General features: G+C 40.5%; 1 protein-coding gene across 1 annotated transcript in view; it reads left to right on the plus strand.

Annotated features, from left to right (window-relative positions):
* Positions 1 to 22,701, plus strand: part of CSMD2 (CUB and Sushi multiple domains 2) — a 735,331-nt gene that overhangs the window by 498,980 nt on the left and 213,650 nt on the right. Inside the window, exons 18-21 of the mRNA XM_032227842.1 lie at positions 7,551 to 7,667; positions 14,088 to 14,303; positions 17,988 to 18,176; positions 21,612 to 21,781. Of these exons, the coding sequence (XP_032083733.1) occupies positions 7,551 to 7,667; positions 14,088 to 14,303; positions 17,988 to 18,176; positions 21,612 to 21,781 (692 nt within the window). The remainder of the gene's footprint in view (positions 1 to 7,550; positions 7,668 to 14,087; positions 14,304 to 17,987; positions 18,177 to 21,611; positions 21,782 to 22,701) is intronic.

A 22,701-nucleotide genomic window follows, 5' to 3' on the forward strand; every position in this document is an offset into this window, starting at 1 on the left:
CTCTAAGACTGACTGGTTTGATCACTGTGCAGTGCCAGGGGACTCACAGGAGTCTTCTCCAGCACCAGAGTTCAAAGGCCTCCATTCTTTGGCGCTCAGCCTTTCTTATGGTGCAACCTTAAAAGCCATCTATTGCAACTGGGAAAACCCCAGCCTTGACTATACACACTTTTATTGGCAGGGTTTATGTTTTTGTTGACAAAAACATAGCCCGTATCAAACAATTAGTTTGGTTAACAGCCACGGTGTTCATTTATGGCCACTGCATTTGCTTAATAAGTGCTGCAGAAAAGGTTATAAAATGAAGTCTAATCAGTGGTGATCCACTTTATGATGCTCACACAACTTATGACCATAATTGTGAGGCTTAATTATGGCCATAACCAGAGGATTATCTATTATGGGAAGAGAGAGGAAAGGATGAAAGGGCTAATTTATTACCAGCTTTTCTCCCATTTTTTTCTGTAGGTTTAAAACAGAGGTGAATTATGACACGCTGGAAGTGCGTGATGGCAAATCCTACTCGTCCCCTTTGATTGGAGTTTATGATGGGACCCAAGTCCCACAGTTTCTCATCAGCACCAGCAATTTTCTCTACTTGCTCTTTACCACGGACAAAAGTCACTCGGACGTTGGCTTTCAGATCCACTATGAAAGTAAGTCAATTAGACCTTTTCCAATGTCATGATAGATCACCTAAATCTGTAGAACAGATCTTCTTCGTATGCTTTTAATCCCAAATGTGCTAAGGGCTTAAATCTCTATAGTGCTGGTTGCGACTGTGGCAAAGGCAGCTGGGACAAGTCCAAACAATGACATTCATGATGTAACTTTCTCCTTCAAGATGTTAATTAGGTACTTGTGGTCTTTATGGAAATATATAATTCTCAGTACTTGCACAACTAGGTAATATTGTATGCACCATCACTGGGTCTCTATATATTAGTGATGTGGAAAACACTGTCCTAAGAGCAGGATGAATGCAAAGGAAAATGTGGAAAGGTGAAAGGGAGAAAGGGAGAAAAACAACAACAAGCACAATAGTGCAACTGAGTAATAGTAATAGTTGAATGTATTTAAAATCTAAGCACAGAACAGAAATAAAAGAATCTCAATTAAATCAGAATATGTTTCATACAAATTAAATACATTATAACATAGGCAACTCTAATTCTGACAAAATTAACAGAATATCAAACAGGTAACCACTTTACAGTCAAAACAATAGATAAATTGGACTTTGTAAGTCAAGGGCATTAGTTAAATCAATGTAACTAATTAAATCAAGGAAAATTATGCAATTGAAAAGCCAGAGAAAAGCCTGTTAAGGAGGCCTGTCCAGAAGCTGCACTGATCTTTTTGTAGTAAAGTAAAATAACAGATTCATGAAAGCTGTCCAAACTTTCTCTCTTATATTAAGCAACATCAAAATTTGGATTATTTGGAGTTTTTTTCTCCTGTTTGCTCTTTCTTGGGATGGTATAATGTTCTCCATCACAAATCCCATCTTTTTTTTTAGGGGGGGGGGATATATTTTTATTATTTTTACATTTAAAACAATGCAGTATGCAAAGTCTAAGTGACCATACATTCACATTATATACAACTAGTCTCAACCATTAACTATTAGCCTACTTAATACATTGTATAAACCTTCTGTCCAATCACAATATATACAGTTTGTTCCAGTCTTGTCACTTTGTCTTATACCAATCATAAAATCTGTTCCAGACTTCAAAATATTCTGATTCCCCTTTATTTTTAAGTTCAAGAGTGAGCCTATCTGCTTCCGCATCCCATCTTAATGCCTTATTCATTCCTTCTGAATTCCTCTGAGGGGGATGGAGAGTTCAATAATGTGATTGATAAATGAATAGATAGACAGCTCTACATTCTATTACCCAATCAGAGGAGAATCCCTGTTCCTTTAAATCAGGGGTGGGCAATTAATTTTCCCAAGGGACCACTTGAGAAACTGGGACTGTTGCCAATGGCTGCCGCCACTCTGTCTTGTCACCGCTCTCCCCCCCTGCTACTGCCACTGCACCAATCCCCTATCCTCTGATGGTGATGCTGTCCCTGCAATGCCACACTGATGTCCTGCCCCTGTCCCCGACATCCCACTCCCTGCCCCTATTGTCTCATCCTGCCAATACCAATACCACAGGCTGGACTGGGACTGCCCACGGACTGGGTGTTGCCTGCAGGCCATAAAATACTCAGGTTTGCTCTAAGTCAAACAAAAAAGTGTTAAGCCAGGCTTAAAGATTAAGAATTAAAAGAATCATAAAAGAGGACCTTGACCTGAGGCATTCACATTGCAGCCCTGGTCAAAAGGACCCAGCAGAGATTATACTACCTGAGACTTCTCAGGAAACAGAACTGAATGAAAAATTGCTGGTGGCCTTCTACCACTGCACCATAGAGAGTATTTTAACTTAGTGACCTGTGTATGGTTTGTCAATTGCACAGTGGCAGATAGGACAGCACTCCAGAGGGTTAATCATTGCCCAGAGGATCATTGGTGGCCCTCTCCCCTCTTTGGAAGAGCTTTATAGCTCCCACTGCCTTAAAGTTCAAAACATTCTCAAAGATCCATCTCATCTTGGGCACTTTTTTTTGAACTATTACCATCTGGCATACGGTACAGGATAATAAAAACAAGGACACATAGGCTGAAAAACAGCTTCTATCCCAAGACAGTAACTATATTGAATTCTATGGTATAGTGCAATATTAATACAATGTTGGGTTTTCAATTTCAATTATATAGCATAAGAAGGATGTGTGCTTTTTTATTTTTATAGTTATAATGTACACTGAAGATGGTATTTAATTTTGTTGTACAATGTGCAATGACAATAAACTAAACTAAACTAAACTAAACTAAACTAAAACTAAACTAAACTAAACTAAACTAAACTAAACTAAACTAAACTAAACTAAACTAAACTAAACTAAACTAAACTAAACCAAACCAAACCAAACCAAACCAAACCAAACCAAACCAAACCAAACCAAACCAAACCAAACCAAACCATTATCTAAAGAATAGGAGGGAACAAAATATCTGAGAGTAGGTCCTGGAGAGTTTTTTTTAGAATTCTACCTTATTCTACCCTCCATGCTTTTCAATCTCTATATGAAATCATTGGAGCTTAAGCTGGAATGTGGAGACAAACTCAGCACCCTGAAGATACCGAGACTGAAGATGCCTGTCCTGAATTATGCTGTGAAAATGTCAGCCTCTTTTTTTACAATGAGTGGTGATTTGCACAAGGCCACTTCTGAAATTCAATGGAAACTCAGTCCTGAAAAGAGAGAGATGCTTTTCACACACCTATTTTGGAGAAGGGTGCCTGTTTCTAGGCAAAATAGAGAGTTCTGTGTGGGCCTTCCTCTATTAATAAATGCTGTCTGATCTGGACAAATGAGGCAGAGTTATTTAGTGTCTGACAGCCTTCAGTTTTGATCACTGTGAGGCTGTTGTTGTATTTGGCACCTTTATGTGCTATTCATACATTTCTGCTAATTGCAATAGGTTTTTGTGGGTGTTCTCTCTGATACTTTAAAAAAAAAGTCTCCAGTCACGTAAAAAATATTTTCTGTGCTCAATTCCAAATGTTCAGTGCTTCCTTTAGAAGTATTATAACCAATTTGGTTCTGCAACCCAACAAGACAGACACAGACTTCAGAGGATAATTAGAACTGCAGAAAAAACAATTGCTGCCAACCTGCCTTCCATTGAGGACCTGTATACTTCACGAGTCAAAAAGAGGGTCATGAAAATATTTATTGACCCCTCATATCCTGGACATAAATTGTTTCAACTCCTATCCTCAAAATGATGCTATAGAGCACTGCACACCAAGACAACTAAACACAAGGACAGTTTTTTTCCCCCCTGAACGCCATCACTCTGCTAAACAAATAATTCCCTTGCCACTGTCACAACTATTGACTAAGGCTGCATTACTATTAGTCTTCTCATTGTTCCTATCACCCATCTCCTCCCACTTATCACTGCAGGACTGTAACTTTGTTGCTTGTATCCTTACAATTTATATTGATATTCACTGTTTCCTGATTGCTTATTTGTATCCTATGACTATCATTAAGTGTTGTACCTTATGGTTCTTGATTAATGTATCTTGTTTTTTATGTACAATGAGAGCATCTGTGCCAAAGACAAATTCCTTGTGTGTCCAATCACACTTGACTAATAAAGAACTCCTATTCTATTCTATTCTATTCTATTCTATTTGGGACCATAAAATATGGGTTAATAACATCCCATGGAGTTCATATAGTGCAGATCTTTTCAGTTGGCAATGCCCCAGGAATAGTCTCCTCCTGAAAACATCACCAATCATCATTTTGGCTACTATTATGCCATTTATTTTATGTACATTATCCTCCAAATATGGTCTATGATGATTATAATGACGGCAGTGATGTGTTTGTATTTCCCTTCCCTTTAAAATAGTTTGGGATTGTTGCTTTAGGTTTACCATTTAATACACCAAATGCATCCCATGCCATAATCAAAAAGCAATGTTTCAAATCCCATTTCCATTCCTTTCTGTATTATATTAATACACATTAATTAAAAGAGCCTCATTATCAGCCCACAGTCAGCACCAAATGTTCAATTAACAGCAGGGCAATGCATTGTTTTTCTCAAAGGTTCCATTAAACACAGTGTGGTGGTCCCTGACCTAAGTAAAAAAAAAATGTAGACTTTTGATTACAGTTCTAAGTTTCACTGAAAAGAATCAGGCTTTGAAACGGATGTAAATTTGACCAGATTGGACAGTAGATGCTTCTCCCAGAACATTGTTGTGTCCCAAGTTTAGTATTTCTCAATATCGAATAGAATGATGCAAAAATGTGTATTATTAGATAAAGAAAAATTATCTGTGTATCCCATCACACACAACTTACATTTTTCTCAGCTTTAGTAGCAGCCATGAGGAAATTGGTTTCACTAATAACATATAAGCCTCAGTACTATCAGGCCCAGAGTGAAAAATTGAATGCCCTTATTTTTTTACAGCGGTAAAGCTCCAGTCTGATCATTGCTTGGATCCAGGGATTCCGGTCAATGGGCTACGCTATGGGAATGATTTCTATGTGGGGGCACTGGTGACTTTCGGCTGTGATCCAGGGTATACTTTGAGTGATAGTGAAGCTCTGGAGTGTGAGCCAAATTTTCAGTGGAGCAGGCCACTTCCAAGCTGTGAAGGTAAGAATCTGAAACTGGAAAGCTAGAAGTTGAACAGAAAAAGGATATGTTGTGCTAATTTTATTCATTGTTAGGTGGGGTGGAGTGTAGTCTGGATTCCCAAGTGGAAAAGGATGCATTTCAGAGGGCAAAGAGACCACTAAGAATGGAGAGTTTGGTCAGGAGAAAGAGAAGTAGGAAGACTCCCCCCTAGTGATTTCCAGAGTTTCTCTATAGTGTCTATAGTGCCTATAGTGATACAAATGATTGCTTTAGTTTGATAAGATTTCTATCTATAAGTAAAGAACGTAAAAGAAATTATGCAGAAATAGTTCCTGGGGGCCAAAATCCCAGGTTAGGATCTCTGCAATGTGCTGTCTTCCATATTGCTGCATTCTTCCTTCTTTTCCCCAGCCCCAAACGGTTGTACTCATGTGACTTAAATCTGAAAATTTACAATAGACTGGTAAAGATTCAACTTGTTTAACAACAGTGGTAAAAATTGTATCTTACTCTTTAGATTATTGAGTTGAAGGAAACTCAGTTACGTCAGCAATATCTAAGAGGAGAATTCAGTGTGACAGAGTTCTGAATTCTCTTTGGTCTTTATTTTCAAATCAAAATCCATTGGCCTTATCCAATTCTCAGCATATATTATTTGTGTTAGGTTCCAGTGGGAATTCTGCTTAAGACCCTGGAATTCTGCTTAAGAATATCCAAAGGGCTTGCCTTCTGCCACTTTTTTTTTAAGGGAATTGTACAGACATGTTTTTAATAATTCAGTAAAATAACTACAGCTGCCTGAAATCTTCCTTAATGTAATTTTAGAGGTTCTCAAGCATCCTCTATCAGAAGCCCCAAAGGATAATAGGGAGAGGCAGAAGCAATGGATGGTGTTTCCAACATCTTTTTGTTTAGGAAAAAAGAAACACAATTGAACTCTTCCAATAGGGCAGTGGTGGAATATAACTATTTCCAAGGTTATTGTTGAGCAAAGTCCTGGGAAGGGGGAGGTGATAAAGAGCACACAGGGTTGAGCCAAACACAGTTCTTCTGTTTGGGACAAGTTAGGCTTTGGAGCTATGTTCAGCTCTAAATTTTTCTGCACTTGGATCAAAAAAATTGGGTGTACAAATGCAGAACAAAGGCAGAAATCCTATAGCTGGGGTCTTGAGTCATGGCATGCATACATGGACTTTGGTGAGCGATTTGGGTTAAATGTCAGGGTTCCAAATAGTATCCAAAAATACTGTAAATCAGAGTCCAAGGCAAAGGATTCCTCAAAGTTCCAATGTATTGAGAGCGCCATGTTGGCACTCCAGAAAAACCCGAATCTGAAAGCTTCCAGGTTTTCCCACCTAGTTGAAAGTTCAAGATCCTGCCCCTACACCCACAAGTCCATCATATGGTCTAATCGTCCACTGCCATGCTGGCAGCTTCCACCCATCCAGTTTGGGCCAGGTGCAGAGACAAAGGATGACCTTGGCTTTCTAGAAAGAATTTTGTTATGGCTACATATCCTCTAACTCCATACAATCCCCCCTCCCATTTCCCCACAATAGAAAATGCATAGTAGAATAATAATAGAAAGTATAGCAGGCCTGAGGTCCAAAAGAAAAGATGGCTTTCAGGCCTGACAGCAAACTAGGAACAGGCAAGTCTCCCAGCAATGCATTATAATGTTCTTTGATCTCCAGTGAATTAGCTGCAGGAGAAAATCCCTGTAAAATGATTCCAATGACATGCCTGTCCTGGTATAACTGGAGAATCAACAGTAAGTCATCCAGATGTACATGGGAAAGGAGGCAGAATGTGTGGGGTAGTGTTCTTATCTTTGCTAAGGAGAGGCACAACTTCACAGCTGGGTGTCAGGCTTGCAGCCATCTTTTCTTTTGGATCTTTGGCCTGCCACACTTTCTATTATTCTACTATGCATTTTCTATGGTTGGAAAATGGGAGGGAGGATTGTACAGAGTTAGATGCTATGTAGCCATAACAAAATTATTTCTAGAAAGCCAAGGTCATCGTTTGTCTGCACCTCTGCACCTGATCGGAACTGGATGGGTGGAACTGCCAGCATGGCAGCAGGAGATTGGACCCTGTGATGGACTTTGAGTTTGGGGGCAAGATCTTGAACTTTCAACTGGGTGGAGAAAACTGGGAAGCTTTCAGATTTGGGTTTTCCCAGATGTGCCAACATGGCTCTCTTAATAGATTTGAACTTTGAGGAATGCTTTGCCTCGGACTCTGATTTTATTTTGGATGCTATTTGGAACTCTGACACTGGGATTCCTCTAATGTCTGCTTTTTTTGTGATGGTTTTCAGCTCTCTGTGGAGGCTACATTCAAGGATCAAGTGGCACTGTATTATCCCCAGGCTTTCCAGATTTCTACCCCAATAATTTAAATTGCACTTGGATTATAGAAGCTTCTCATGGCAAAGGTAAGTCCTATGATTCTTCCCTGTTTTCATCAACTCCCCTTGGAAAGTTAGGAGGATCTCCCCACCCCACCCCCCACCCCTCCGCACAAGAGTCTTTGTGTGCTCCACAGAGTAGGCACAGAAGCAAAAGAAGAGGAGTGATTGTTGAGCCCTGATAGCACAATGGTTAGAGTTCATTACTGCAGGCTACTTCTGCTGACTGCTGGCTGACTGCAATTTAGTAGTTCAAATCCCACCAGGCTCAAGGTTGACTCAGCCTTACATTTTTCCGACATGGGTAAAATGAGGAGCCAAATTGCTGGGGGCAATAAGCTGACCCTGTAAACTGCTTAGAGAGGGCTGTAAAGCATTGTAAAGTGCTTTAAGTCAGGGATCAGAAACCTGTGGCTCGGGAGCCTCATGCGGCTCTTTCATCTCTCTGCTGCACCTCCCTGTTGCCAGTTGGCACCACGATTTTGAGAGGAGCTTCCAGTTAGGGAGGGTGAAAAGCACCAGGAGGAGACTCTATGGCAAGGGGCGGGTTTTCTGGTCAGCTCCACAATTGATAGGGCTTTTGGTTAGGACAGGTAGAGGAAAAAGGATGCCGTGCTAGAAGGAGACTCTGGTGGGGAAACCGGCTTTCTGGTTGGCTCCAGAATTGAATGGGGGCTTCTGGTTAGGACCTTTATGGCTCTTTGAGTGTTTAAGGTTGTCAACCCCTGATTTAAGTATTTAAAGACTAAGTGCTATTGCTATTGTTCCACTATGGTCATTATAAAACAAAAATCCATGGTGACAAAATTGAACTCAAAATAGAAAAAATGAGACAAAGAAGGTTGCTATTCCAATTTAGCTTAAGAGTATAGTTTAGATCCACTTTCACTCTTTTGATCATCCCCTAACATCATTAAGAAAGCTTCATCTTTATGCATCTTTAGATACTTCCTATAACCTCCTCTATTTCTAAGGTAAATGTTTGAAATACCCTATAAGTTATAGATACCCTATTCTTTTATTAATAAGCAACTGTCAAAACCATAATATGTTACCTACAACTTGAAAAGGTTGGATATCTTATAGACAGATAGTATTTTTATTATTGCGTGTATTGAATTGCTTCTTTTTTGTTCCTATTTCCCAGCATGTCTTTATAATTCCTTCCACCCAAATTTCCTTAAGTCCTCTTCTCTTCTTCTTTTTGCCTTGGGTTGCTATCTCCTTGCTTTGCATTTTGGCAGAACACACATCACCCATTCCCCCCCCCCCCACTCATCAGTTTGTCTGAAGCTCTTTCCTGCTTCCTTTCCTGTTTCTCTGTTCTTTCATAAAGTGGAATTTGAAGAAATTATGCTCCAAAGAGCTGAGGGGAAAAAAGAGGGATTTAGGGAGAGAGAGTGGAGGGGGCACACAAATTGTACATTAATTTTGAATGTCCTTCAATAGTTCAATCCCTCTAGTTTGCTAGGAATCCAGACAATATGAACTATTATCAATCAATTCTGTGTTGCCAATTGTATTAAGGTAGATAAACCCATTGTTGAAAAGCGCAACACATTACTAAAGAGTTACATGCTGTGCAGGGTATCCCACAGAGCAGAGCAATCTACTCTTCATTAATCCACTCAGCCCTGAAATCTCACTTCTGATGAGAAGCTTCTCATTATCCTACTGCAATAGTCAGCATATACCATGTAGAGCTTAATTCTCTCCCCCTAAAGTGTTATTCAAATGCGCTGTCATGGCTGCCAACGGCCAGCAGAGCTGGCAGCAGATTTGGACAATGAGGAGGTTTGAGAGGAATATGGGCCAGTCCTGGAGTCTGGGGAAGGCTCTGATGAGGGCTCTGTGTCGGAGGCAGAGAGGAGACCAGGCCATCTGGTAGTTATTTTCTGCCTCCAGAGCCTCCAGAGTCAGACATCAGCAAGGCAGAAGAACAGCGGGAGCCTATTTCCATTGTGTGCAGAACTGCCAAAAAGACAAGAATAATTAAGAAAACAAGGCTGACTTGGGAGTAAGGCTTGGAGATGATTGACCTCCTCCCATAAGACATAAAAGAGGAGCGAACGGGACATGAGCTTTTGCAGGAAGCAATTGGTTCATCTGGTCAGTTCAAGCTTTGAAAAATTCTGTTTGACTTTATGCTAAGTTTGGCCTTGCTCTGCTATTTGACAATTAGGTATCTGGCAGCATTCCAAGGGAGATAATGTGGGTGTTTTTATGAAGATTCCCTGAAAGACTATGGCAACTCAAGCAGACATCTGTTAGAATCTTCACAGACTGTTTGTGAAGCCTCACGGACTGTTAATGATCATAATTTACAGCCATATAGCAGTAGACTTAGCAGTAGACTTATATACCACTTCATAGGGCTTTCAGCCCTCTCTAAGCGGTTCACAGAGTCAGCATATTGCCCCCAACAACAATCCGGGTCCTCATTTTACCCACCTCGGAAGGATGGAAGGCTGAGTCAACCCTGAGCCGGTGAGATTTGAACCGCTGAACTGCTGATCTAGCAGTCAGCTGAAGTAGCCTGCAGTGCTGCATTTAACCACCGCGCCACCTCGGCTTCCATATAAATAAAAGAGGAGTTTGGGGACTAAGATTGTGATTTATGCTTTCTCAGGAAGCCTAGGTCAGAACAGGTGCCTTCTTTTTGTTCAGATCAAAGCATGGCTTTTGGCCATCCTTTATGAGCAGTATTTGTAAGCTGTGCAGGACAACATGCCTTCACAGCACCAGTTTTATAAATAGTTTATTTTAGCAAATACTAGGATCTCTCTGGTACCAGCCTTATGGGATCCGAAAGCATTATGGCAATGCAGGTGTGTGTGTGTGTGTGTGTGTGTGTGTGTGGTGTCTGTGATGTGCTCCCATGGAAGAACCTGCCAGCATTCTGAAGAAGACAATAAAGCCAGAAACAGACCAACAGGGCACGTCCAGCCTCTGATCCAGCAATCAGTTTTTTTGTATAATTAGAGGTTCTGGGTACTTCCAAGGCAGAGTGCCTGCAAAGCATCATCACACACAGTGATTTCAGGACCCTGGACAGCTATCAAAACTTTACAATGTGTTTTAGCACCATGTTTACAATTTATCCAAGGCACTATATTTTTTTCCCCTTTATGCTGGGAAAATAGGAATCCTGGGACACCACCACCACCCCCAGTCCAAATTCCCATCACTTTGACCAGATGGCTATCATGGGGCTTTAGTCAGAAAGCAGCATATTACCAGAAGGCACATTAATGAGATCATTCCCTACTCTTCTGTCTAATCCACCAGGATTATTAACCTTCAACATATTCTTCTCTTCCCTCACATCAACATTAACATTTTAAAATATATATTTTGTCATGTACAACAGAGGGATCTATATATTTTGTCATGAACAACATTCTGCTGTTTTTAAATCATTGCCCAGTGTAATAACTCTGGGAGGCTAACAAGGCATGAAAACAAAAACATGTGTATAAACAGTAAAAAGAACAGTAAAAAACACCAGGTAAAAACTATCAACTCCTCAACCAATGCAGATGAAAACCAATTTGTCAAACAACAGTGGGTAGAAACAAAAAAATATTTCTGAAACATTTCATAGTGCTTGCTCCAATGAATTTTGACTTGGGACAAGGTTTGATTTTAATGCTAACATGTTTCCTTCATCTCTGCTTTTGTTTTATATGTGTTCAAGGGAACTTCTATAAGTTATAGACTAATGAATTGTATCATTACACTTCAAAAATAATGGTGTTTTCCCCCTTAAAGTACTTCACTAAAAACAATCCCAATATATTTGTTAAAAATGCAACAGCTCAAAAACCGAGTGTAAGCATTTATAGCTCCATTTGGGCTAAAAATAGAAGACAAGGATGAGGTTCAGTTAGGGATTGAGGGATGCCAGATGTCCTCATTTTAGAGAGGAAATAAAAAATAGCAAATACCATGACCATATAGATTCCTATCTAGTAAGTTTCTATAATGATTTCAAATTTATCATGGCAAGTTTACACATCAAAATGAGATGTGAACTTTCTGTATGCAAGATTTCCTTCTCAGCAACTGTGAAGGATCTTAGTGATAATTTTTAGCATTTACAAGACAGGATATTTCACAAAGCAGATGAAATAACTACAGTGATATGAATTTAAATAATTTAAAAAAAGTCTTACAAGGGATGTACACAATTCAATATTCAAGAAGTATTAAAGCTGCAAGAAGGACACAGAACATAGACTATAGAATAATAGGGTTGGTGGGGGGCTTGGATGTCTTCTAATCTAACCCGCTGCCCAAGCAGGAGACCCTATATCTTTCTGGACAAATGGATGTGTCATGGTTCAAGATAGCATCCTCATTCAAATGAAAGTCCGAGACTAGAAATTCCTCAAAGTTCCAATTTATTAGAGAAGCCATGTTGGCACATTTGGGAAACCTGAATCTGAAAGCTTCCAGGTTTTCCTCACCCAATCGAAAGTCCAAGACCCTGCCCCAGCACGTCCATCACATGGCCCAATCAGTCACGAAGGAAGATTCCTCCCATCCATGTCAGTCCAGTGCAGGGACAAGATGACCCTGACGCTCTGAGAAGGAATGTTATTATGGCTACACATCTCCCATGCTCCATACAATCCCCCTCCCAGTTTCCCATAGTAGAATATGTCTGAATATGTGGTAGGCTTGAGGCCCAATACAAAGATGGCTTCCAAGCCTGACAGGCTGTCTAATCTCTCCTTAAAAACCTCCAATGATGAAGCACCCAGCTGGAAATGACTGGAGTCTCAACAGGAACAAACTTTAGAAGTCTTGATTGATTAACTGATTAACTGCCACAAAGTCATTCTTAACTTTTAGGCACACCATAGATCAGTGATGGCTAACCCGTTTGGTGTCAAGTGCCCAAAGCGCAAATCCCCAAAATGCAATGTGAGCATTCCCTCTTGCATGTGCCCAACTCCTGTACATGCACTCTCCCCCACCCCATGTATGCACGCATGTTCCCCCTGCATTTACCATTCCCCCTCCCTTGCCAATTTGTGGCTTCCAGGTTGGTGCAGGAGGCTTTCCAGGCCCAAAAGGGGGCATGGGGGAGCCTCACGTGCCCCCCGGTGCCCCGTTTTGGCTCTCACATTGGTGCTGGAGGGCTTCCAGGCCCATAATAGGTCATGGGGGGTGCACACATGCACGAACCCCCAAAATGCAATGCAAGTGGCCCTTGCACATTCCCCCCCCCTGCATGTGTGGCAGAGACCCAAAGGCCAACTGGCCGGCTGGAGGCATGCGTGCATTTGCAGTGGAGCTGGGCTGGGGCAACAGCTGGCGTGCCTGCAGAGAGGGCTCTGCATGCCACCTGTGGCACATGTGCCATAGGTTCGCTATCAAGGCCATATTTTTTTTTCTAAGATAATCTTCCCCTAACCCAATTCTTCAGCTCTTCCAATAATGGCACTCATGGCTAGTGTAACTATCCACTTCGCTCCTATTGTATTCTTCTCTTTCCTTTCACCTTTCTCAGCATTACAGTCTTCCCGAGAGAGCTAGGTCTTCACATACTGTGTCTGAAATAGGTCTTGAGAGTCCAACAAAGATAATTAAACTTAAGATTCGGAAGCATCCCCACAGATTCAAGAAAAGGAAATTAATATTGATGACCATTCCCTTCATGTGCAAGTTACAGCACTATCAGAGGGCATTTCATCCACCAGATAACCTCACAATGGGAGCTTCCAGACAGAGCTAAGCAGTTTCACTATGTCATATTTACAGCAAAATAAGATCCCTTGAGTTCTCTAAGCCTGACTCAATTTTCTGGGTTAAAGCTTTCTACTCATTTTCTTTCTCTCAAGTTGATGGTCCCACTGCCAGTTGATAAAACTTTGATAGAGTTGGAATCATGTTCCATTCTCTGCGATTCCCACAGGGATGGAAAGAAAGCACTCCATAATTGAAAGTTCAGAGTTCATGAACGGCTATCTCAGATTTGTTGTGTTTTGTTCCATTTATTTTTAAAATGATGTTCCTGGTTTTCTATGGTTTCCATATCCAGATGATTGCTTGAAAAAATCCCTAAATTAGGTATAATACAAGGAGAAACATCAAAGACTCATATTGTGCAACTGTATTCTTTCCACCATTATTGCATTAGTGCTTTAAACAGATTTCTCTATGTCCCTTGTATCAAAACTATTACGATCCTAAAGTTTCCAATCTTAACTTGCTTTGTTGATGTTTTGCACAATTTCAGTATTCATTCATTCATTCATGTTGTAAACCTTTTTTTTTTTTTTTTTGCCAAATGAAAAATGTGATGGGGCTTTGATTTTGTGGTTGGTGGGATTTGGTAGTCCTGTGATTTCTTTTCTCTGATTAATCATGATCCAGTTCCCAGCAACATCCAGATATCTCTGAAGTAGCATATCTCTTGCACTATTCTATTACCTCCAGGTGTTTTCTTCACTTTCCACACTTTCCACTTGGAGAGTGGTCACGACTACCTGTTGATCACTGAAAACGGCAGCTTCAGTCAGCCACTGAAACAGTTGACTGGTTCCCACCTGCCTGCTCCTTTTAGCGCTGGCCTCTTTGGGAACTTCTCTGCTCAGATGCGCTTCATCTCGGACTTCTCCATTTCTTATGAAGGCTTCAACATCACTTTTTCAGGTAAGGGCTGGTACTTGGGAAGCAAGTAAATACCCTGGGCAGGTCTTCTCTCAGACATGCCTCCTTCAAAATCCAAGAAAGGAAACCCTCAACTCCGTTGATTTAGAGAAAAGGTACTTTTACTGGATATGAAGTGAAAACAGTGAAAGTAAAGCAAGATCTGAGGCTAAACAGCAGGAAATTATACATATCAAAAGTTTACCTAAATCCCTCCCACCAACAACCCCAAGCTAAATGTCTAATCTCCCATCTCCAAGGGTGCCAGGTGAGGTGCACCTTCAGGTGGCCTCATCCAGCTGGTATGCAGAGATGGTTGGCCTTGACCTGACCCAAACACGAGCCTTCAGCATGCACAAAAGATGGTGAGAACAAAACTCCTTCTTCGAGATATCTCCTCCAGCACAATTCTCCCCCCCAAATATATATAAAAAACCCTACCTCCCCATTGCAATGGCAACCGATAACAAGGAAGTGATAAAGAGGCTGACATTTCATCACCAAGAGGTCTCATGAGGCTCCATACCTTGGAGACAAGAAATGTCTTGTCTTGGAAGGACACATTGTAGATACTCAACACTTTAGATAATTAAAAAAAAACAACACTGACCAGTCCTTGACCCTCTTTGATTTATGACAATCTTAGTCGTCATAAATCACTATAAATGTTGGACCTACTCTTCTTAACAGCCATTCTGTGACTGTAAGCCATGTGCTGTAGCAAAATTCTTTACGCTTAAAAACTAAAGCAGACGTTTGAGACAGTGGGTAGAATTGACATTTTGACCACATGGCTATCACACTGGGTTTAGTCAGAAAGCAGCAAATAACCAGAAGGCAGACTAATGAGATTATTCCAGGCTCCTCTGTCTAATCCACAAGGATCCTTGCTCTCAACTCACAGCTTATTTTTGATGCTTCTCTCCCCATTAGCAAAGTGTTCTCATAATTCTTTTAAAGAAATAAAGATGACCCTGAAGGCTGTGCCTTCCATTGCAGCATTCCAACTCCATTTTAATTTTAATAGCAAGATTAGCATTTCAAAATATATTGTGTCATGTACAGCAGAGGATCTAATGCTGGATCCAAGAAGTAAAAGTTAGGGAAGCTGTAGGAAAAGATTGCTTCTATGTTGACTATTTTCTTCAGATGGGCAGTTTTAAATATATATTTTTAAATGAATGGGTAACAATTTGTTCCAATCTAGGGCATGTTTTAGTATTTTTATTTTCTATCTTAATTGGTAGCAGATAATAATAATATTAAGCAATTGCAGCCCTACGATCCTCAATATGCATATAATGGTCTGGTCAGCCATTGCATTATTTGTTTGCCAGTTTTTTAAATTGTGATTGTAATCTATATATATAAAAAGTGAAATATCACTCATCACAAAATGTCCAGAACCGTAAAGCCTACAAATTTGAAATTTGGCACACATGTTCCTCCTGGCTTCTAGGTGCTCGCTAAGAAATGATTTTTCAAAATGACCATCAGATCATTAGTATTTCTTATATTATTACTAACACGCTCTGATGCTAAGATGTTAGATGTTCTACTCCTCCTCCCTACTTGAAAATAATTCTATTCCAACTGCCACTTGGGAGTGGCCAGCACGTGACTCATCTGGCCTGCAGGCTGGGAGTTTAGACATTCTACTCCCCCTCCCCACCTGAAAAACACACTTATGCTAAGGAGTTAGACTGAGGGAGAGAAGGGGATAAGATAGGAGAGTCCTCTGTGGGGCAAGCCTGATGGATAGAAGGGGATTGGAGAGGATCAATGGGGCCAGCCTGAGGGAGAGAAGGGGAGAGGAGAGGCCGATCATTAACTACTCATTAATTTTCAAGTTGTAAATGTTGATTTATCAAGCCCGATCACATAGTTTCATAGCAGAACATGGGTATCCAGCTAGTATATTATGAACCAGTGCTGATAAAATAACAAAATGCTAAAAACTGATTCCAGGACAAGAAGATACATTTTTTTTAAAAAGTGCATTTAAAAAAATAGCACTGTCTACTGACAAAAAACAACAACAACAAAAACCACCAGTGAGTGAAAGGCTGGTAATTTGCTGTAACTCAGCTAAAATTTACTTCCGGCTAAAAATAGAGGAGACATTTTCCCAGTGGGATCTGCATTGCCACATTAATATGGAGGAATTAACACCGCAAAGGCATAGTTTTCTTTCTAGCAAAGCCAAGAGTCAGCAATGTTAGCAGAGTTAAAGGAGAGGCAGAAGAAGAATTGCTCACTAAGAGAGTATCTACTATTTGCATATAGAAAGATTCACATCTAACCACAGTGTTTTCATGTAGGGAAAGGTTTCACACAGAAACCTGAAGAGTTGCTTCTCAATTGCACAAGAGAAAAGGGCTGGCTGGAGTTTTTCCTTTCCTATTTGCCCAAAGGCAAAATAATTTCTCCTGCCTCCAGGGCCTTGTCAGTTGCAGGATATTTTTGGCCTAAGGACACAACTGGTTTTTTTCAAATTTTCCCACCAAATTGGTAGGCAGAGCCACAGGAGAGATGCTTCCTTAGAAGCCCAGGGAGAAGAGAAATTCTCCAACAAATTCTCAAGAGTTGGTATCCATCCTTGCTGGGCACAGGCAGGAGGAAAATCCATGGGGCTAAGCTTCTTTCCTCAGAGTGAAAATTGGAGTTTGGGAGGTGAGGAGCTGCAAACTGCCAGCAGGAAGAGAAGTAGACAGTGAAATGACCCTCTACTTGATTACTTTGACATTAAAGAAGTGCAGGTGCACTACAGCTTTCTCTTCTTCTTGGAATGAAGATTGGAAAGCATGTTTTTTTTTTTTCATTGGATGGGATCACAACCTGTTCCTCTCCACCCCACCACCCAAAATAAAAATGCTGAATAATTACCAAGGCCTTCTCAAGTCAGATTCTCATGTGCATAGAAGATTAATATTGTATGGTCAAGAAAAAATTTGCAACTTTCCAGAAAATCTTGACATGCCAGATCTATCTATCTATCTATCTATCTATCTATCTATCTATCTATCTATCTATCTATCTATCTATCTATCTATCTATCTATCTATCTATCTATCTTCCTACCTACCTACCTACCTACCTACCTACCTACCTACCTACCTACCTCTCTACCTCTCTACCTCTCTATCTACCTCTCTATCTATCCATCTATCCATCCATCCATCCACCTACCTACCTATCTACCTCTCTATCTACATATCTATCTACATATCTATCTACATATCCATCCATCCATCCATCCATCCATCTTCCTTCCTACCTACCTACCGATTTACCTACCTATCTACCTCTCTATCTACATATATATCTACATATCTATCTATCTATCCATCTATCTATCATCTATCTATCTATCATCTGTATGTATGTCTGTTTATTTAATTTATAGGCTGCCCATCTTATCTTAAGGTAATTTGGGGTAGCTTACAATCATAAAAAATAAAACTATATGAATTAAAAACATAAACAAGTGAATCCAAAATCCAAAATACCATGGGCCAATTATAAGATGGGGAGGGGGGAGCAGGAAGGTGGGAGATGGAAAGTTATTCATGTCAAGGTGGGAAAGAGATAGAGAAATTGTCATTTCTATGAATTGTATTTAAAGGTGTAAGTTTTCTATTTTGGGAGTAATGCCCCAGTGGTTGCTTGTGTTTCTTTACCCATCAGAGTATGACTTAGAACCTTGTGATGAGCCCGAAGTGCCAATCTACAGCATCCGCAAAGGTCTTCAGTTTGGCGTGGGGGACATCTTGACTTTCTCCTGCTTCCCTGGGTACCGACTGGAAGGTGTCTCCAGCATTACTTGCCTGGGCGGTAGACGGCGTGTGTGGAGTTCGCCACTGCCAAGGTGTGTTGGTAGGTGGTCACGTGCTTTAATTTTGCTTGGGCAGTCTAGTGTATCAGAACATACCCTGGGCAAGCTCTTTAGCCTTTCTTGATCTTGGTCTGCAGGAAGCATTAGGAGAGGGATAAGGCTGAATGAATAAACAAGACCAGAAGCCTGGAATTGCTGGCCTTATGATATGTTTTGCACTGTCCATGTGCTTGATCATCCTTTGACCTTAGAGAGATGAAAAAAAATACAAGCCCAGTGCTCAAGTCATAGAGTACAGGCAACATTACATCTGCACAAACTTCTAGGTTACCCTTCATTATCACAAGTTAAGATTTGCAAATTAGATTGAACAAGCACACAGTTATTAATTTTAGGTAACCCCAGCATTGGAGATTTAAATTAATAGTTGAGAATTTATTAAATCTGGTCTGCAAATCTTAATATGTGCTAACACTGATTAATCAAGTTGACAGGGAATCCCTATGCTCTGGTTAATGTTAAAAAAAGGAAAGGAAGGGAGTGAACCAGGTGCAAATCTGTAGAGTAATCTCAGATCCCAAATAATGTATGACTGTGCCATGTTTAGCTCACATAAAAATGGAATTCACATAGTGCATTGAGGCATGGTACATTGTAACTATGGTCTGTTGAAGAAAGCAGAAAACTAAGTCCTCATATAATGCTAAGAGATACACTGTGATAATCCTTCATAAAGAACAGAATCAGCCTGAGTGATTCTAGGCCAGTCATCTTCCCTAGATAGGATCTAAATTTAATCAATAATACAGGCACCTCTTTCTCTAAGTTGCAAACAAGCCGGGGTGAAATCCAGCAGGTTCTGACAGGTTCTGGAGAACCGCTAGCGGAAATTTTGAGTAGTTCAGAGAACCGACAAATGCTACCTCTGGCTGACCCCAGGAGTGGGAAGGGAATGGAGACTTTGCAGTATCCTTCCCCTGCTGACCAAGCCACACCCACCAATCCATACCACTCCCACCAAGCCACGCCCACAGAACTGGTAGTAAAAAAAAATGAATTTCACCACTGAAACAACCCCACAACCTGATTCTGTTCTTTATGACTCCAAACCATGTCCATATAAGAATATATTTAATTTAGGAAAATTGATGAGATTGAAACCAAAAATATCCATCTCCAAATGGTTCCTAGATATACCGGGACATACACTTTTAACTGTAGAAGTGTGGTGTGCTGCAGAGAAGCACAACACACAAAAGATCAAGCAGTAGAGATTCTCCTAACATCTGGAAGCCAGGTTCTTCTCATCAAAATTTATTTGGTGATAGGACTAGACTTAGAATTATGGGGAGCTGCTGCTTGCTGCCACTGAGAACAGTGCAACTTCATGAGTATGAGCTATAATTAACATATATGAGGCAGAGACAAGAGGAGAGTGGTCAAAAAAGTCAAAACCCCATCCCTTTTTAGTCAAAATCCCATCCTTTTTTATATCTATCACAACATCCTGACTCTTGTACTCTCTCCAATAGCGCTATGGACACCCTGCAGAGGAAGGATTTTTTTCAATGAATTATTTTCAAATCTAGTTTTTTAAGATAGGAATATTTTTGAGACAAATGACATTATGTTATTTCCAGCCATAAAAGAATGAGAAAAATCTCATTTGCAATTGAAGTGAAGCAGGAGTGCTCTGGAGGCTGCCAAAATGGCCTTGACAGCTGTGGGTTATCCTATTACTAGCATGGGTGGAAGTTTTGCTCCATTTTATTTTAATACTTGCCCTCATCAAGATGTTGAACTTGGTGTTTTAAATGCTGCTTACTGACTTTAGGTGTTCCACCTTCTTGTGTCATGTGCCAACTTGGCTTCATTGTCTGGGAATTGGCAGAATGGCTGGGTTTGTTCTGACCTAGACTTCCTGAGAAAGCATAAATCACAATCTTAGTCCCCCAAACCCTCTTTTATTTAAACGCTGTTAATTATGGTCACAGCCCATAATGATCTCACAATCAGTCTGTAAAGAGTCTGACAGATGTCTGCTTGAGTTGCCGCAGTCTTTCAGGGTAGTATTGATAAGCACCCACCTTTATCAACCTTGAAACGCTGCCAGAGACCTAATTGCCAATTAGTTTTGCAAGGCCAAACATAGCACAGAGTCCAACAGGACTTCTCAGAGCTTGAACCGACTAGATGAACTAATTGTTTCCTGCAAAAGCTCACGTCCATTTCTTATGGGAGGGGCCTTACTCCTGAGTCACCCTTTTTGTCTTAACTGTTCCTGCCTTCTGGCAGGTCTGCGCATACGCATATTGGGATGAGGCTCACGCTGTTCTTGTGCCTCGCTGAATTCAGGCTCTGGAGGCTCTGGAGGCAGCATGTAACTACTAGATGTCCCTGGCCACCTCTCTACCTCTGAAGCAGAGCCCTCGTCCGAGCCTTCCCCAGACTCCCAAGACTGGCCCATGTTCCTCCCCAACCTCCTCACTATCCAACTCTGTTGCCAGCTCCACAGGCCGCCGGCAGACCTCAACAGTGTTGTCTTCCTCTTTAAGATATCATGGAAGGAAACAACAACCTTGAAAAGTTTTTCGCAGTGTTCAGCTCCATAGCATAGTCAAGAGGTGCAGAACTAAGATAAAACAATAGGATTGGTTCAGGGGACAGGGATATATTTACTTATATAGTAAACCTACATGCTCCCCATCTCATTTAGAGCTGACTCTAGCTGGCTTATAATATAATTGTGTAGGAGAGCACCATCTTTGTTTAACCAGTTTGATAAGAGAGCAGGAAAATGTGGCAATTTGGATGCAGTAGTGGACTATGTTATGGTGTCCAAATGCAGAGTACATGGGTCCTGAATGATTTACAGGATGGTTCTTTATTTTAGTAATCCAATGTTTAGTGTTTATCATATTTTTTGGAGTATAAGATGCACCTTTCCCCCCCCAAAAAAAAAGGGGGTGAAAATGTGGGTGCATCTTATATACTGAATGCAGCATTTTTGGCCTCCCAAAACCCTGCCCCTTCACAAAAATGGATGCGCACAGGGTTTGGGAGGCCTGCCAAGTGCTCCTGGGAGCTGGAGAGGGCAAAAATGAGTGAAAAATGATCTGTTTTTTGCTCATTTCCCCCACCCTCCCAGCCCACAGGAGCAGTTGGCAGGCCTCTCAAACTCTCTGCATGTCCCCTTTTCACAAAAAAATGAGGCGTGCAGACGGTTTGGGAGGCCTGCAGAGTGCAAAAACTTTTTTTCAAGAAATTACCTCTTCAAAATCTTGGTGCGTCTAATATTCCGGTGTGTCTTATACTCCCAAAAATATGGTAGTCTAGCACTAGTTTAGGTAAAATTCCATGTGTAAGAAGGAAAACACAATAGGCCCACATCAGTGTTTACCCAGTCAGTATGTTTTTTATATCACTTGTATACCCCCATCTGTTAACAGTCGATCCTTCTGCCTCTTTCTCTATAGCGGAATGTGGTTCTTCTGTAACCGGGACTCAAGGTGTTCTCTTATCTCCAAATTATCCCCTAAACTACAACCACCACCATGAATGTATCTACTCCATCCAGACACAGCCAGGAAAAGGAATTCAGCTTAAAGCCAGAGCCTTCAGCTTGGAAGCTGGAGATGTCCTCAAGGTAATGACTAATAGTCCGGGGGATTAAAATGAGATTTAAAACAGGAAATAGAACTCTTTTTTTTTCCTAAACTAGTAGTGAATAAATAAAAATTAACCAAAGTTACTAATTACTATCAAGCTTAAAGTATTGACCATAATGGTGATATGAACAATTAATATTATTACAATTGTTAGTAAAATTGTTATTACACTATTACAGATGTTAAAACCGATAGGAAGGCAACGTTGAGTAGAGAACTGCAAAAGCTAAACATGTACACTGAAACAGAAGGCTGTAAAATTATTTTATATTGTTATGTTTGTCTTGTTTTTTCTGTATTTGTTGGTTTTTTTTCTGTTTTTCAAAGGTAAAACTTTAATAAAAATTATTTTAAAAAATAAAATAAAATGAGATTTAAAGAATACTTAAGCAAAGAGTATTTCAAGAAAATAAGAACGAATGCATTTCAAAGCTGATCAACCCCAGACCAAATTTGCAACCTCTACCAGTTTGCATTTCCATTCACAAAAATGATGGAAAATTGCACCACTCCTTTTTTTGGCAGAAAGGGCTATTGAAGTTGGGAAGGTGGGGAGGTTTCATAGGCTGTAGCATCTGGAGGCTTTGAGTTTCTCTCTTATTCTATAAACTGGAAGAGCCATCTCTTTCCTCTGCCCCTTCAACTTCTCAGGGTCTTTTTTACTTGAATATATATTGGGGAAGTCTATTTTGCATGGGGTTGTACGTTCCCAGAAAAAGAAGATCTGTCATATGGGGCTGTTCCTAGACTCCCAACTGCTTCTATGACTTCTGAACAGTGTTGCTTCCCCCAAGTCTTTTGGTGGCTTTCTATATTATCCATAATGGTGGTAGCCTTCTGAACTGTCTAACAGAACCAGGTCTTGAAGACATTGAGATATTGTGCTACTGGTCTATTC

Source organism: Thamnophis elegans, chromosome 12, assembly GCF_009769535.1.
Source record: "Thamnophis elegans isolate rThaEle1 chromosome 12, rThaEle1.pri, whole genome shotgun sequence".
NCBI classification, from domain to species: Eukaryota; Metazoa; Chordata; class Lepidosauria; order Squamata; family Colubridae; genus Thamnophis; species Thamnophis elegans.